Genomic DNA, 16,641 nt, shown 5'->3' with positions numbered 1-16,641 from the left:
ATGTTAAAGTTTGCATGTGTATGTATACACGCACACATACAAACGCACGCACGAACATACATGAAGTATGAGTGAACCCCCCCCCCCCCAATTTTCGATAAAAATTTCTGGCTCCCTGCTTGCCATATACTGTTTCTTTTAGTTACTGTCTTTCACTTCAGTAACGAGGAATAAGAACACTAGCGTGTGCAGACTCAATTTGCTCATGGACATATTAAAACTGACGAAGGCCCTGCAGAACTTTAATAGGTCACGGACGCCCTTGGATTCGCAATTGTACAACTACAATAGTGCATGGCTTTGTATAAATTACGCAATATAAAAACGACTTTTAACCATTTTGAACCTTGGCGCTCTGCGCTTGGCAAAAAAAAAAAAAAAGAACACAGTGCACACGCGGATCTAACAACGTGATGCACGTGTAGTACATACTGCAGGCCGGCAGAGCTCACATGTGCCGAATCCGGCCGAGCTGGAAAGGCCTTATATGGCGTCGGTGCGAGTCCTAGCAGGCAGACGCTGAGTCGAAGTCAGATAAGATAACGCCATCCCCTTCGAACCCACAAAGCACCGAACAGCCTGGCGTGCTCGAAAGCCCCGTCAGCCAGCTCCTCACTGACCGGAGTAGCAGGGTGCAATCACCTTTTCGTGTCAAACTCCTCGAGCCAATTGCTTTCTTTTCAGCCTCAAAGCGCGCTTTCCCTCAAATCCCGCGCATGAAAGCGCATGATTTCGACTCGAAACGCTTGACCACGCGAAAGCGAACGCTGTCACGCGTAAAATACTCCGGTTTATCGGCATTTCTTTTTGGCGGCCCCTCAAGCGCTAGTACGAGGGAGGGCCAGCGGAAGTAAAAACAGAAATGCCCTACAGATAAAGAAAAAAGAGCAAGCGCGAAACGATGGAGAGAGGCACTTTCACCCCTCGCAGGCAACCGGCGCGGCAAGCCGGTCCGTCCGTCGGACACTTGTTGCTTCGCCGCCGCTTTTTGCGCTCATGCAGCCAACGGGTGACGCAAACATTCCAAACTCCGAATGAAAAGCCGGCTCCTATTGGCCCGAAAAGCGCGGCTGGCTAGCAACGACTTTTGCGATTGGTCGATCGGCAACGTCCACCACCGTCGCCATCTTACGGCGTGCACGCCCAGCGCTTGCAAATCTCCCCGGTCTGGCGGCGCGGTGGCCCAGCTAGCGACGGAAAAAAAATATATCCCTCCTCGCGCCGTCTGGCGTTGTGCTGTGCCTCGGATAGCCCGTTAAAAAACAAAAGCGGCTGTATTTCGCGGCTGGCTACACACACAATGGCTGCGTTCCAGGGTCCCGCGTACGGATTAAGCCGGGAATGCATGCTAAAGGTAAGCACACCCCTCCTGTACTGACTCTTCTTCGTTCGGCGCTATGTGCGGTACAAAACGCTGCTGTCAGACCGGTTGGTTGTTACGCTATATTACAGCATCGAAGCCGAGCGCGCGCTGTCACGCGTCGTTTCACTCGTAAATGGTCATTCACGTTGGCGAAAAAAAATGCGCACACGGCGGCGGGACGGTACGCGTTTCCATTAACGAGAGTCTGAGTGCTTAAAAACGAGCCGCCCAAACAGGCAAACAAGTGTGCCGATCCTCCCTACCTGCGTTTATCTATTTTTGTCTTTTTGAGTTGGTCGTGGCGACGGTGGACGTTTGACGTTGGTCCGTCAAGCGCTCGTCATCGCTTGTTCGCGAGGAATTTTTCATTCTCCTTTTTTTACGCTAGGAAGGGCAGTGAGTTTGGGTGTAGCGGTGAAAGCCTTGAAACGTCGTTTAGCGTGACACGGTTTCTTTTCACTCCGGAAAAACACGCGCGTAAGAAAAAATAAAAAAAATACTGCGCGCGCAACTGGCCTCCAGACATGCCGTCACAACTGGGAATGAACGAAACATCACCGCGTTTGCGATCCGCTCGTTGAAAGTGTTGCTAAACCTGCTCCGTGCTTCAACCAGCATCAACATCGGTGCAATGGCGAACGTGAAAGCGCGCCCGACAAAAACGCGTATACGCTTTTCAGTTTGTGTCACATACCTTTTACCAGCCACAATGTCGCGATTTCCGTGCAGGCACAGGCGAAGTTTGAAATGCCGCGAGCCGTCGAGGCTCTGGACTGGATTAAAGCGGTCACTCAGCTTGACCTGGAGCCACCAAACTCGGAGAAAGGATTTCAGGACCAACTCGACTTCGCGGACGTCTTGAAAGATGGGACAGCGCTTTGCACGTAAGCACGGCCCCATCCGAAACTTGAATTTCTACGTGCGCAATATACTTGCCCACGACTGATCAAAGTGACTTGCTAGCACTTCTATGTGCGCAATACATGCCAGCACGACTGATCAAAGTGACTTGCTATTGCGAAAGCTCAAAACTAAAACCACTGTGACATCGGTAGGGTACTTTCGTAACGTACTGTTCAACATAAATTAAGTTTTATGGCAATGAGGTCACTGTTGCCGCTGTTGAGCCATAACCAATGTGGCATATATACTCAAACTTTCATCATACTATGCTGCCAAGCAGGGGCGTTGCCAGAAATTTTTTTCGGGGAGTGGGGGGATGATCCGACATGTATGTTCGTGCGTGTGTTTGTATGCGTGTTGTATATGCACAAGCAAAATTTCGAGGTTGGGGGTTCGAACCCCCAACCCCACCCCCATGTCTACACTAGTGCTGTCAAGAATAGCGACCCATAGTCCCACCCTCCTCCACCCCTGAAAAAAAAAAAGCTTTGCACTGCTTTGCTTTAGTATGATAATTTACACTGTCCTAAAGGTCTTGTAACCTATTTTTGCTTTTACCATGTTCTTTTGCAGGCTTATTAACAAACTTCACCCCGGTTCCGTGCCAAAGATTAACACAATGAAAGCACCATTTAAACAGGTAGAGGTTTCTTATATTGATTTTAATGTCATATTTGCATGACTGATGTGGCTCTTTCCCATCTGTGTGTAGCGTAAGGCTTGAAGTCACATTCATTCATCAGCTCCACCACATGTGCTTGCTAACAATGGCAATTTAAAACAAGAAAAATTGTTTTTCACAGAGGGAGAACTTGGAGATGTTTCTCAAGGCTTGTGAAAGTTATGGGCTCAAATCGCACGACCTCTTCCAAGTGAACGATTTGTACGAAAGGAAAAACCTCTACATGGTAAACAAAATTCCAGTGCGCTAGTCACTGAACCCAAAGTAATACTTTTTTTTTTACCACATTTACAGGTTGTCAACTGCATGTTTGCGTTAGGTGGTTTGGTAAGTCATGTTTCATGTACTATTGGTTAAGAGAGCGATGGAATTTTAGTCACTTGATGTGCATTTATGCTAGCACAATGTGTCTTTTGAGGCTTTGTGGTATATAAAATACTGTAGATAACCTGGTGAGCACGGGGTTTTGCTGGAGCAGACGTTTTGACTGCAACACATCAAAACGAGGTTCTCAAATTGTTCATAAATTTCAGTAACTGTTGATGATACCATGACTGTACTGGCAAAACTTTGGCATATTAAATACTTGTCATGAGAAGCAGATAAGATAATGTAATGTAATGAGGTAAGATAAGGTAATAACAGAAAATGCAGAAAGTGTTATAACTGATGAAAATTTTAGCCCTGCAGTGCTGAAAGGCTTAATGGATGTGAAGCTTTTATTTCATTTCAGAGATGGCGCTGCATTCCATCATGCACAGACGTTTCTACATGTAGCAAAAAAATTTTCCTTATTACAACAGATTATGACAACTCTCGCACAGTATGTAAACTATTCAGAAACCGCTAATGCATATCCAGCGATAAACTTGGGGCCACTAGGCACGATTGAGGTGTTAGGTTCAAAGAGCAGTGAGGTAAATGTAAACTGCGGTGGACACCAGTAAAGCATGGCTAAAAGACTTGTGCTAAATATGGGACAGTGGGCTACAAAGTGAATATAATATAGCTTAGTGTACAAAGCTACTGAAAGATTTAATTGCATTGAAAAGTTTCAAGAGGGATCTTCATGTGACGCTCGCATAAGAGTCTAGCGTCAAGGTTTATTTGTGCACGCTAAGCCTGTAAAACATTTCACATGGGTGCACTGAAGTTAAAGGGACACTAACGGGTAAGTCAATTAAGACTAAGTTATTCTTTGGGAACTCTATTATAACAAGCTCGTTTCGGAGAAATTCCTGCGTCGACGTTGTTTGTCAATGAAAAACCAGCGTTGTCCATGAGCGAAAATTCGAGATAGATGCAAATAAATAAAAAATATTCGGTTCAAGTGGGAATCGAACCCAGGACTTCTGTGTGGCAAGCAAGTGTTCTACCACAGTGCCACGCTTGTGCTTGAAATTGCTCCGGAAAAAAACATTATATGATTGTTATGTAGTGCCAGGAGTGTCATTAACGCGTGTAATATTGTGTGGCAGAAGCGTAGAATTGCGCCAGGCGTTAAAACATGTGAATTGCGCAATGAGTGGTTGGTTTAGAGGCCCACCAATTACAAGGCAGACAGGCATAATTAATTATCATTATCAATAGCAGCATCAACATGTGCAGGTGCGCATGTTGCCTTATGGAGTTGTAGTGGGTACCTCGTTAACTCGCAAAAGGAGGAATTATGTCGTAGCGGGCTCTTCGCAACTGCACTTTTGCGGTAGGCATTCTAGGATAGTTTTAAAGGGCCAATTACAAGCGCACAGGTGTTCCTTTCCTTGCATCACGGCTTAGGTGTCCGTTGAGAAGTGAAGCTAGGCTAGCGATTGATAAGGCAATGCGAACAGGGTCCGATTACGCCATTGCATTCTGTTGAAGGCCCAGCTCAAGCGTCATCCAAGTTTTTGTCGTTAACTTTGCCACCAAAGGTTCATTATTTGAAGTGAAAGTTAAGGTGCAAGTTTCACTTCTGGAATTGGGCAGGGTTTTAGTGCGGTAAACTGTTGGTACGAGACAGAGCGTTTTTAGAGCACAGCTCCTGCGTTCCTGCGTTGAACGGCGTCACCATCGGGGGCGTAACCGATAGACATGAGAAATAAAATCACAAAAAAATACCCAGGATTGCTTGAGATCTGAACCCGGGCCTTCTGCGTGGCAGTCGAGTATTACACCACAGAGCCACGCTGGTGCTTGAAACTCATTTGCAACAAAAAGATCCCATACAGGCGTCATGTCTGGCAAGGAATCGCATTAACCTATCTCATATAGCGTGGCAAAAGAGTAATATAACAACCAGTCATCACACGATGCTAATTGCATAATGAGTGTGTGGTTTAATGCTTCCCACCCACCATAAAGTGCTCCATAATTTTTCATCATCAGCCACATCCAGCATCAACAAAATGCACATAATAGATGTGTAGCAGACACCTCGCTTATCCGCAGAAAGACGAATAAAGGCGTAGTGGGTGCTGTCCTACTTCACAAAAATTATGATTTATGGCGTAGTCGATACCTTGCGGAAAGCCGAAACACGAAGCCGCACTCAGAATTTGCATTAGGCAGTACCGTTACTGCCAGTGAATGTTTTCTGTTTAGCATCCCTTTAAGTGACCGCCTACCTTTTTCCGAGAATTAAGCGTGGCCTTCCTCTCGTGTGTAGGCGAAGAAAAAGGGCTACCCGGGACCCACGATCGGAGTCAAGGTAGCCAACGAAAACCCACGAGACTTCACCACGGAGAAGTTGCAGCTGGGCAAGACCATCATCGGACTACAGTCAGGCACCAACAAGGGCGCGTCGCAGGCCGGAATGACGCCATACGGCGCGTCGAGGCAGATCCTACCGGACGGGCGATGAATGGATTGGTCCGTCCCGCGCGCCTCCGACAACGATGAACCGACTCATCTCTGCATCAATCTTTCTCCTGCACCATCGAATTTACGCAGAAAGTGTTCTCGTGCGATGCATCTCCTTCTGAAGTGTCGTCCGCAAGTGGCCAGACGCTTGGCTGGTGGTATGTGCCAACTTCTGGAATAGTTAGGCGTGCTCTACCGTGGTCTTCGAACGGCCGTTAATGGTTCTATGCTGACCCATCGCTGCGACAGTTCTTCTTTCACCCGGAGTCAAGCCTCACGAAGCCTTCATCCCCGGAACCTTCTAGTTCGTTGCACCAGCCTTGTACAAGTAGCAGAACTCTTTTATTTTTTTATCGTTTATTTTTCTGCCATGTCAGTGTTTCTGAAGTATTGCGTCTTCTCCTGGATTCCTCGGGAAGGCTTAGTTAATGAAATTAGGATTTTGAAATATAAAAGAAGGCATAGTATTGACGTGTTGAGTATCTGTGTTAGCTTTTGCTGTTGCTTCATTTAAATAAATAATGAAAAGAGAGAGAGCAGAGTTGGTTTGTTCATAGATTGTTCTTTATTCTGCCAGACTTCAATAGCAAAAGACACTACTATGCTATGCTGAACAAAATCATGTGCCTTTCGGTTTGCATCACTGAAATGCGTTTGACTAACAAGTTCACTCCAACTTGAAATACAAAGCGTCAATAGTACCTGCGGGATGGTCGAGATGCTTTGGGCAGGGGCAAACTTAATGAGTAGCCTAACGAGTCTACGAGTTTCCCTCAAAAACGACCTTCGTGTTGTTTCGAGCAAAAAAGGCACACGTCAAAAACTGCGCATGCTGAAATCGAAGCCTGCTAACGATGCGTAACAAAGAAACGTCTGTGCATAGTCATCAGAGGTGTGCTGAAAGAAGTTTACAATATCGACACAAGTTGTTTGCATTGCATAGAACACACATACTTTTGCGCGACAGGCTTGCAAAGGGAAGGAAGTGTGCAAACCATGGGCCTTGATTACAGTCTTCATACAATAATTTACTCACACGCACACTGACTTTTCATTCTGCTTGACGGCTTATAAAGAAAAAGAAAAGAACACTTGATGCATTCCGCTTTCTGGACAAGTCCAAGAAACAAAAAAGATGCCAGCAATAGAGCTGGCCATTCTGGGGAGCACCAACATCCCAGTAACAGCTAGCACTCTGAAAAATAACTTAAAAAATGTAGCTATAACGGGTAAAAACGGGCAATCATGTTGGCACAACAGACAACGCATTCAGACACTGTCAACCTGAGTAGACTCGTATATACAATGCACAAATGACAAGAGGGTCAGACAAAACACGAGGAAACACCGTCTTGCATATCATTTCAATATGTACAGCATGCTATATACAGGTGTAAAAAATAAGCCGAGTCGACAGTAAGAGAAATGGTGGGGTCTGACCGTGGGCTCACGAGTCTTGCATCTCTCAAGCTGCGCTCCAATGCACAATAAGAGCACTGCCAAGACTTAAAAACACGTACGCAGGAAGTCTTGCTAAGCTTGACAACAAACCAAGGGTCATAAAGTATTATTTTCTCCTAGATAATCTCGAAGGGGCTGCCTGTTTCGCATGATGGATCCACGTGGAAGTTTCAAAGGGCAGACCGTGTGATGGCTTTCTCGTCATTAAAGAAATTTTGTTGGTGATCGATTCCATTACAGTGTTGAAGTGACGATAGAACATCCCGAAACCCATATGAAGTTGCGATGTAACGTGATTAGCGCTATGATATTTGTAATCTGGATAGCACTAGAACGGTACAGTGCAAACAGACAGAAAACCTTAGTATCTTTCCAAGCGTTCAGCTTCGAATGTGGAGCCTGCTGCACGCCAGTTTTTTGGCACAGGGCGAACACAACAGATGCTGCCGTAAGGGCGCATTCAAAATATAGTGCCATGGAAACTTTACATGCGAGGACCCGCTTTCCGCTAATTCGCACCAGTCCCTGTGCCCTTGAAAACCTAAACCAGCAACAAAATTCATGGAAACAAACCTGGTCACCCAACAACCTTAAAACGACTGGGGAAGCACCTTAGAAGCTTGCTTCTTTTACCAACAGGCAGAGATGTAATGTCGTCGATGTCGTCAGCGACGCTCGGAAACCTTGGCAAAGGCCCAAGCTGTCAAGACGACATCACAAGGGGTGTGCTTTGTTTGCCATACAAGTGCACAAGGCTGTGTAGCAGTAGGACAGTCCAACGGTGACAGCCCAGACACGTGTGCCATTTGCTTGTCTGCCTTTTGTGTCGGTGCTCAATAGGGGCCAATTTAGCCAGCAAATAGGCTAATATTTCAACTGAATCACGGGTTTTGCCTTCTTAAAAAGGTTATCTGGGCCCAACTAGCCGTCCCAATAGGCAAGCTGCACACTTTAACGCAAACGAAACATCGTGATGTAGCGCATATAAAAGCACCCGGTCGAGTACAAGAATTTTGGCAGAAGGAGGGAAAGTATTGGTTATCGGTTTCGTGTTTCCTGCGTGCCACTTTGTACCGTTTCACCTGAGAACTTCGAAAAACCCCGTAATCTGATATAAATTTAATATCTGGTAGAGTTAGCAATAAGTGTGCAAATTCATTCCCACAGCTGACACGCACATCAGTCCGTCTCTAGCCGCCATGCCAAGAAGTGATGAGAATACTGCTGCAACAAATTCCTTTTGACGTAAACTGGGACAATAGCTGCAAGCAACCCGTTGTGGGTATCTTCATGCAAGCTGCCTTGGCGTCGACGTCTTATCACAGTAAAAAAATAAAACGGATGCTTAGTAACCGGGTCTTCCTCCACTTTAGAGGCAGGGCCAATGTGAAAAGGAACACTTCGTTTGCATCCAGACTTCAAATTTTCCTTCCTTGTGAAATACAAGAAGGCAGATCCCATTGACAGGAATCTTCAGGGGCAAGAGCTGGCAATGTCCGATATTACATATATGTGGTAATCATAAAAGTAACAATAAAGTGTTCCTGTTCCCTTTCACACTTGGACTACCCTGCACATATGCGTTGCTTAGCACTCCAGGTCACGACAGAATGGTGAGTGACTGCGGAATTGTGGAACACTGGGTCATTGTTCACATTCTGCTCAGTGCAGCATGCCTTCTTTGCACCACTTAAAAAAATCACTGAATGTGGTTGCATAAATCGGCAGAACACACAGCTGCACTTACGGTATGTACTGTACTCAATAGATGATTTCTTGCTTGCACTGTCTGCTCATAAAAGACTTCTTCTTACCAGAAAGCCACCGACTTGTGTCCTAGTTGCTTTTTTTGCATACATTTTGGTGGTCTTCATGTTTAGTTCCATGCAGTAAGTTGAAGGATGAAGCTGCTAACTTGTGAATGAAATGACTGGCTGTCCCACTGTACTAAATAATGAGAAATGCAGCCTCATTTGCACTTCGAGTGTGCTCAGCACGGCTGAAGTGCGGCGTGAAGTAGTGTACACGATGGATTGATGAAACAAGCGACACTCCTTGAAAAAAAGAGGGCAACGACCACGACGCAAAAATAATTAAAAAGGGCCCGCGTCTCCTCCCTTTTCGTAATCTGCCCGAAATTAACGCGTGATATGACGAATCACTCATGATGGATGACAACCAAACCTGCACGAGGAGGTCCCCACCACAAACACCCATGAGATACTATAACTACCCACGACGTTGACACCGACGTCCACTGAGACCGCACGCACCCTCTTGGCAGTGAAAGCGGAGTCTTCTGCAACCGCATAGATGCGGCACGGTGCGCGCGTGGTAGAGGGTCCCGGGAACGTAATCACTCCACAAATACTGGCTAGCGTCACCTCCTCCGAGACGACGGCGCTAGCCTCTAAGAGTCGTTACATCACACCACCTTGGCAGTAAAAGTTTGTCCATGCCCACACAGGAAAGGTGCAAGGGTGATGATGGTGAGAGTTCATCGCACAGCGGCGACGTGCACCTCTACGCTGGCTTGGAAGGAGTTTCGCCTCCCAATGGACGCCGGGTTCTTGGGAATCCTCGTGATGGAAGGGTCCAGAAACTGCGTCCCCTGTTGCTGCTGGGCAGGCGAGGAGGCTCGACTGCTCAGCGAGGGCTGCGGCGGCGCGGGGGGTGGTGAGCGTCCCTTCTCCTTGCTCGTGAGCAGGGGCTCGAAGTACTGCAGGTGTTCAGAGTCTTCGTGCGGCGTCATCGTGCTGTAGCCATGGTCGCTGTCGCCGCCGGGCGGACGCCGGTACGCGGTGTTGACTCGATACGGCGACACCACGACTCTGTTGTCGTATGTGCAGCCCGCTAGGCTCAGGTTGTGAGGTCCCACTGGAAGCAATGTGAGACATGGTGTTGATAACGCCAAGCGACACTGTGACAAGCGGCAAGAAGCTGCTGGCTCGATTCTCGTGTTCCGCGGCTACGCTCGAAGCATTGCAAAGGCTGCATATAAGTGCTTAGATTAAAATGTTTTTAATAATTGGAAACAGTGTCTTTTGTGTCCACAGTAAGGATGACGAGTTCTCCAAGTGATCTGTGATGATCCATGTCTTGAGTGATCAAATTCCATTCTATACCTGCTAATTTTCTGATCTCATCACACCATCCAGTCTTTGGTCATCTTCCACTGTGTTTATCTTCTGTAGACACCAATTATGCAACGGCAATAAGAGACCACTGGTGTTAGTTACCCAACTGTATTCATTCCTTTTAATCTCAAGTAAAACAGTGCTTGCTTAGTATGCACTGAAATTGAAGTGCACATATTTTTGTATTTTTGTACACCCCCTACAACTGCAAAACAAATAACACACTTGTGCTTGGTGGCAGTTATTTGGCACGTGGCAACACCAACGCCAAAAAAAAAAATAAAAAAATGGCAACATTCGAGATTTAATAGCAATCCAATGGTTAATATGTTCCAACAGGCACCTTGGAGTATATTATTGCAAGCACCAGCTAATCCAATATGTGCAACATCGCAAAATTTACAAAAACAGGACATTTGTCTGTCCACAACAGTCCAATTGTTTAGAAAGCTATCAAAGAATTCGAGAGTTATGCCTGTCGTTGCACAACACTAAATAGCCTAAACAAAGCGTGACTGCCGCCTATGTAAACACATAGTAGGTGAATGGATTAGTCGTTTGTGACACGGAGCACAAGAGTAGACTTAATACATTTGAAAATTGCTTCACAGTTTCAACTGTCCACTACAATCAACCTTCCATTTAGTTCAATCAGTACGGTTCTTTCCAGTCATTCTCTGTAACATTGAGAAAAGCGCTGTGAATGCAATAAAATAAAAGTAAAGGAAGCAGAAAAAATTCTGCTACTTTCATTTCTTTCCATAGCATTGCACAATGCTCCCTCCTAATGTTTCCCTTCCTCCATGCTGGGAACTGGACCTCCAATCCATGTGCTCAGCAGCATAAAACACTTCAGTTGCTAAAGGCAACGATGATGGTCATGCATTCATACCCAGGCAACAATGAAACGTGAATTGAGAAGTAACCTCGATAGAAGACCAGATTCCCATATCTGAAACTGCTGATCGCCGACAAGGCCGTGGTGGAGAGAGCATCTATTATTGGAAAATGGCGCATGCAAATATGCAAGCGACCCACGCACCTTCAGGGGCCGCATTTCAGTACACTCACTCGCCGGCGCTGGGTTTTTTGCGTACAACGCCTGCCACCAAAATCTGAAATCTGTAACGCGGAACAAGCTTCGCTCGAAAACTCACCGGGGCTGGGACTCGTGTGGAAGTCCGAGTCGTCAATATCGTGGAAGACCTGGCCTCCCTGAAGAGGTGCGGCAGGGTAGGAGAGACCGTATTGGCTTGATGAGCTCCGCGTGACACGATTCTTGTAGCAGTACACGAGGAAGGCGATTAGACAGAATGCCCCGATCATGCCGCCCGCCACAGGTCCGAGTGGAGTGCTACGGATGTATGGGAAATCTTCTTCTAGAGCACCTGCAAAGAAAACGGGACAGTGCTTGTAAACTGCCGAGCATTTGCTTTAGTTCATACTGACAAAAAGGACAACGAGCTGCTTACAAATTTCCAAACAAAAATTTAGTTTTGATTGACTGATTGGTTCACGTGGTTTAATGTCCCATAAAGCAACACTGGAACTGTGAGGGATGCAGGTGGTGCACCCAAAATCAAAGTGCACGAGTGTCTTTACATTTCAAACCCTTTGAGATGAGACTGCAGTCGCCAGGAACAATATTTGACTTTTGTTTTCTGTTTGGATAACCCTGTTTAGCACTAGCGAACACAACTTTGATGAAGGCTGCATTCCTCAAGTGCATTTATACTAGGTGCCCATGTGCTGTGGCCAAGTAGGGTAGAATCTTGGTAAACGAATGTTACTTAAACGACACAACTGCCTCTATTTTTAATGGTTTTGCATTTGGGTGTGCTTGCTATTGCAGAGGAAAGTGATACTAAATACCAATGCACCTTTAAATTGAATTATATATATCCATTTGTAGAATCTAGCCAGAAGTCACAACTTCCCTTGAAGTCATAAAATTGTGAAGCTGATGGTTTGTATGTTCCCAAAACTCACCAATTATCTCGTCTGCGTAAGGCGTCCTGGCTCCTAGAACCCCACCGAAGCACTTGGGCTGCTCGTGACAGAAGGGCGTCTTCAACGCCGTCTCCCCGTCCATGTCGACAGAGCACCATTCGCAGCCCAGAACGCCCGAACAGTCCCTGCAAGACGGCAACCCAAACCGTCAATTAGGATCATCACACAATTTCTATTTCTATGTGCACTGCCAGCATTAAGTGAACCATACAAGTAGTTAGAAATGAATTGGAACGACTATCATCTGCAGTCATTTTAGGGCACAAGCTGACACTGCTGCCATACAAGCTTTGCAAACATCATTATAAGCCCCGAAATTTGGGCTCCAAGTCTCCAGTCACACCCATCCAACCACTGGCGTAGGGAGGGGAGAGGGGATGGAAGGTTTACTCCCTATCACACCCACCCAGAATTTTTCAGCTTTGCATGTGCATATACAGTCGAACCGGGGTATATCGAACTCGCCAAAAAACGTTTATTAGTTCGATATATGGCATAATTCGATATAGGCCCGCTATAGGATTTTGACACAAAGGCACATAACATTAAGAAAAGCACTTTATTAATATGGTGGCTTACTTGCGTGCCCTACTTTGGAACAAAATAGTCCTGGATTTTCTTCTGTGTCAACGACTTCGCTGCCTGCGACAGCACGCACGGCTCCACGTTGTCCAACGAGTCGGAGCAGCTGAGGCCGCAACCTTCCACATTTACGCAATAGCGCCGGACCAACGCAAGTGCACTAATCACTTCGGAGGATGTAGGCAATGGGCCATCGTCAATTTACGGTAATAGCTGACGGTAATAGCTCGATCATAGGGCCGGACACCGGGATGTTTCGCGACCGAACGTCCACAAACCATTTGTAAACGGCCGCTTCAACATCTTCGTACACAGCAGTGCGCACAAGTCGGGCGCCACGGGCACCTGGCCTTTTGTCCAACTTGGCCCTGATGTCTGCCTTGTTCTTCAGGATAGTACTCAAGGTGCTCCTTGGAATTTTGTACGCGGCGGCGACGTCGGACTTCTTTTCACCGCGCTCGACCCGATTTATGATTTCGAGTTTCGCGGCGAACGGCAAATTCTGCCTCTTTGCACAAGCCATGACGACAGCGCGCCAATAAAGTTCACAGAGCACCAACAGGCAACACCACCAGCACGGACCACGCTGAATGAGGACTCGAAAACAGGCAGCAGCCGGCACACAAGCATAAAGAAAGAAAAAATGGCGCTCACTTCTACCGCCTCCGCGCCTCGGAGAAAGCACGACGGCCTCTGATTGGCTGTAAGCGCTACGAGCGGGCCAGGATCATTTCTTGCAGGGGGGTGTTCGCCCGTGCACAACCGGGTCTAAACCACTTTTTCTAGGGTGGCGCCGGCAGTTTTCCCCGCCACCGCGAGGGAGAGCCAACTTGCTGGGGCACTTTTGAGGCACATGGAGTTTGATATATCGGTTGTCATTGCTATTTTTGTTCGATGTAACAGTAACTTTTGCTATGTATTCTCAATGTAAATTTACTGTGTTTAGAAATTGTTCGATATACGGGATAATTTGATATAAACGGGTTCGATATAGTCGGGCTCGACTGTATACACGCACATACACACATACGAACATAAAGTATGTTTGAACCCCCCACCCCCAAATTTCAGTCAGGCTACGCTGCTGCATCCAATGCATTGGCGTATGTCGAAATACAAATATATGTGCTGCAGTTTATTCGAGCACATTCATATCGTGGGCAATGCTAGCAGCCTGATTACTAGTTCGAAATAGTGCCTCAACAAATACTGTTTTTGATGACCGCTGCATGGTATTAATATCAGCAGTATTTCCGTTGTGCTTATGTTAAAACTAGGGGTGTGCGAATATTCGAAATTTCGAATATTTTTCGAATAGTGTTTGCTATTCGATTCGCACTGGAATTTTACTATTCGAACTATTCGAACTTCCCAAAAACAAATACAGTCAACGTCCGATTGAAAGTGACCCCTTCAGATTTTCAAGATGCTTCACCTCGTTGCACTCTCGTATTGCGGCAAAGCTGCCTTTCAAGCTCCGTTACGGTCGAACTTTGCCAAGAGACAGTCAACGTCCGATTGAAAGTGGTCCCTACATTTTCAATATGCTGCACCTCTTCACACCCCGGTATTGCGGCAAAGCTGCCTTTCAAGCTCCGTTACAGTCGAACTTTGCCCATACGGTCAACGTCCGAATGGAAATGGTCCCTAGATTTCCAATATGCTTCACCTCATCACACCTCCGTATTGCGGCAAAGCTGCTTTTCAAGCTCCGCTACGGTCGCAAATGTATTAACTCAAGAAAATGCTGGTTCCAACATGGAGGTGAAAGATGTGGCAGAGGTGGGGGCTAAATTAACACTGTTTTGGATCTGAAATTTGGACAGGAAGTCCGAAAAATCGGAAGCCGAAGCTTTTTAGCATCCAAAATATCAGATGTTCTTATATATCGACGTGTACGAGGCAGATTTGGAACTCCGGACTTGAAGGGAGCACACCCTTGTCCGCCACATCAATTGGGCCTCCACAGAAGTTGAAAGAGGAGGAGAGGCTGAGGAAATGGCATCTTTGCCTATGACGTGTAAAGTGTTGTCGGCAACACTTTGGTTGCACCAGATCATGTACATAAATAGAATTCGGCCTCTACATTGCCTCATTCTTGATAAGACAACTACGAAACACCACCCCGCCAGCGCTTCATCAACCTAGCGAAAAGAAACTCTTTCATGCTGCTATCTCATAAGAATATGCTTAGGAATCCTCTCTATTTTTCTGCAATTTCGCTTCGAAGTATTAGAAAAATATTCGATTCGATTCGCACTCACACTTCAATATTCAAATTCGCTTCGCACCCACAATTTTGCTATTCGCACAGCTCTAGTTAAAACATAAAACTCTAACCATCATATGTACGATCAGGTATGGTAACTCATACATGAACACTTTTACTGTGAACCATAAACATAGCATTGACAGCCACTAGAGAGGCAGCAGTACTAATTGTGTTCGCAACTAATTTGCAGAAAACAGAAAAAGAAATGCCTGCAGGGACTAGCCGCAAAGATTGGGACAGAAAATGTATCCCCGTTTGCGTTAGAGAATGGCAGCTCTCATATTTTATTTGAACAAACTGTGCACTGCCTGCACAATGGAAAAGCAAGCAAACAAAAGGAAGTCGCTCGCATATAACTACAATGAAGAGAACAAAAGTACGCAGTAGGGAGAAATTCTCGCAAGCTCTGTTTCGGATAAGAGTTGTCGTTCAACTGTGCCAAAAAAAGTCAGGGCTCACTTTTCACTCATCCTCGAACTGCACTCGCTGTTGAAGCACTGCTGCAGCGACTCGAAGTGGTAACTCTCCAACTTGGGCAGCTGCGGAGGCCTCGCAAAGCGTGGGCAGTTACTGCTCCTGAAATACAACGACATTACTCAGCAAGGAATAAAAATAGAGTACATTGCCACATTGAAGCATTGCACATGCAGTCTAACAACTTCACATGTTCTGGGTACGTTATAAAATTTGTATGAATGCTCGCTGATTTCCTTAAAAAATAGCATGGAAAACATTAAATTACGGACTGCACATGGAAGCGCTTTAGTAGGGGTTCGCTTGAAATGAGTCGTTCAGTACCTCTACACATGGAACTTTTCGCAGTAACAGCAACTACAGGCTACAACCTCTGAATTTGAATTGGATATATTAGATCCAACAAAATTCAATTTCTTCTCTGAACCAGTGCCCACAGAACCTTTTGCTTTTGAAGGCACTAAGGCTGTGAATCCATTTTGATACACGAGCATACAAACAAGACGAGCGAAGGACGACGGAACCCGTGTCTTGGAAGCGTGTGGGATTAGCAATGTGCAAGAGAATGTGCACGTACCTGTCTTCGTTGTGTGCCAGGTCGCCAGTGCAGAGGTTCATCTGCAGTGGACACTCGCACGGGCACTCGCAGTCGCGCTGCTCCATGCGATGGCAGTTGAGGCACAGCCTGTCAACCTGATATCGAGAGACGACAGCATGCATCACATTGCCAACAAACACTGCTGTAATGCAACATATACGATCAGTAGGGGTGTGCGAATATCAAATTTTTCGAATACGAATCGAATACGAATATCCACCTTCGAATATCGAATCGAATATCGAATATCAAAGGAAAAATGCCTCCACAGTAACAATATTTTATTGAACATGTAGCTATTTGAAAAAAAAAAAAAAC

General features: G+C 46.1%; 2 protein-coding genes across 2 annotated transcripts in view; one reads left to right on the top strand and one right to left on the bottom strand.

Moving 5' to 3' along the window:
• The first annotated feature begins 1,019 nt into the window (after window positions 1–1,019).
• Window positions 1,020–6,324, top strand: LOC119404904 (muscle-specific protein 20). Its single transcript, XM_037671594.2, has 6 exons — window positions 1,020–1,354; window positions 2,093–2,247; window positions 2,840–2,906; window positions 3,070–3,174; window positions 3,243–3,275; window positions 5,596–6,324. Exons 1-6 carry the CDS (start codon window positions 1,301–1,303, stop codon window positions 5,788–5,790), a joined length of 609 nt encoding a protein of 202 aa, XP_037527522.1. The 5' UTR covers window positions 1,020–1,300; the 3' UTR covers window positions 5,791–6,324.
• An 11-nt stretch (window positions 6,325–6,335) lies between these two features.
• The window catches only part of LOC119404902 (VWFA and cache domain-containing protein 1), a 70,158-nt gene continuing 59,852 nt past the window's right edge, over window positions 6,336–16,641 (bottom strand). Inside the window, exons 24-28 of the mRNA XM_037671592.2 lie at window positions 16,303–16,418; window positions 15,711–15,827; window positions 12,377–12,522; window positions 11,545–11,775; window positions 6,336–10,127 (exon numbers count right to left, since the gene is read on the bottom strand). Coding sequence (XP_037527520.1) covers window positions 9,748–10,127; window positions 11,545–11,775; window positions 12,377–12,522; window positions 15,711–15,827; window positions 16,303–16,418 — 990 coding nt within the window. The 3' untranslated portion in view covers window positions 6,336–9,747. The remainder of the gene's footprint in view (window positions 10,128–11,544; window positions 11,776–12,376; window positions 12,523–15,710; window positions 15,828–16,302; window positions 16,419–16,641) is intronic.

This window comes from Rhipicephalus sanguineus, chromosome 9 (genome assembly GCF_013339695.2).
Source record: "Rhipicephalus sanguineus isolate Rsan-2018 chromosome 9, BIME_Rsan_1.4, whole genome shotgun sequence".
Taxonomy (NCBI): Eukaryota; Metazoa; Arthropoda; class Arachnida; order Ixodida; family Ixodidae; genus Rhipicephalus; species Rhipicephalus sanguineus.
The sequence above is the reverse complement of the archived record's forward strand: the minus strand, read 5'-3'. Positions and strand labels throughout refer to the sequence as shown.

Bases quoted from the DNA above. Each gene is read 5' to 3' on its own strand.
- LOC119404904 (XM_037671594.2), top strand. From the start codon at position 1,301: ATGGCTGCGTTCCAGGGTCCCGCGTACGGATTAAGCCGGGAATGCATG. The intron at 1,355-2,092 runs GTAAGCACACCC...ATTTCCGTGCAG, and splicing joins GCCGGGAATGCATGCTAAAG to GCACAGGCGAAGTTTGAAAT. The intron at 3,276-5,595 runs GTAAGTCATGTT...TCTCGTGTGTAG, and splicing joins TGTTTGCGTTAGGTGGTTTG to GCGAAGAAAAAGGGCTACCC.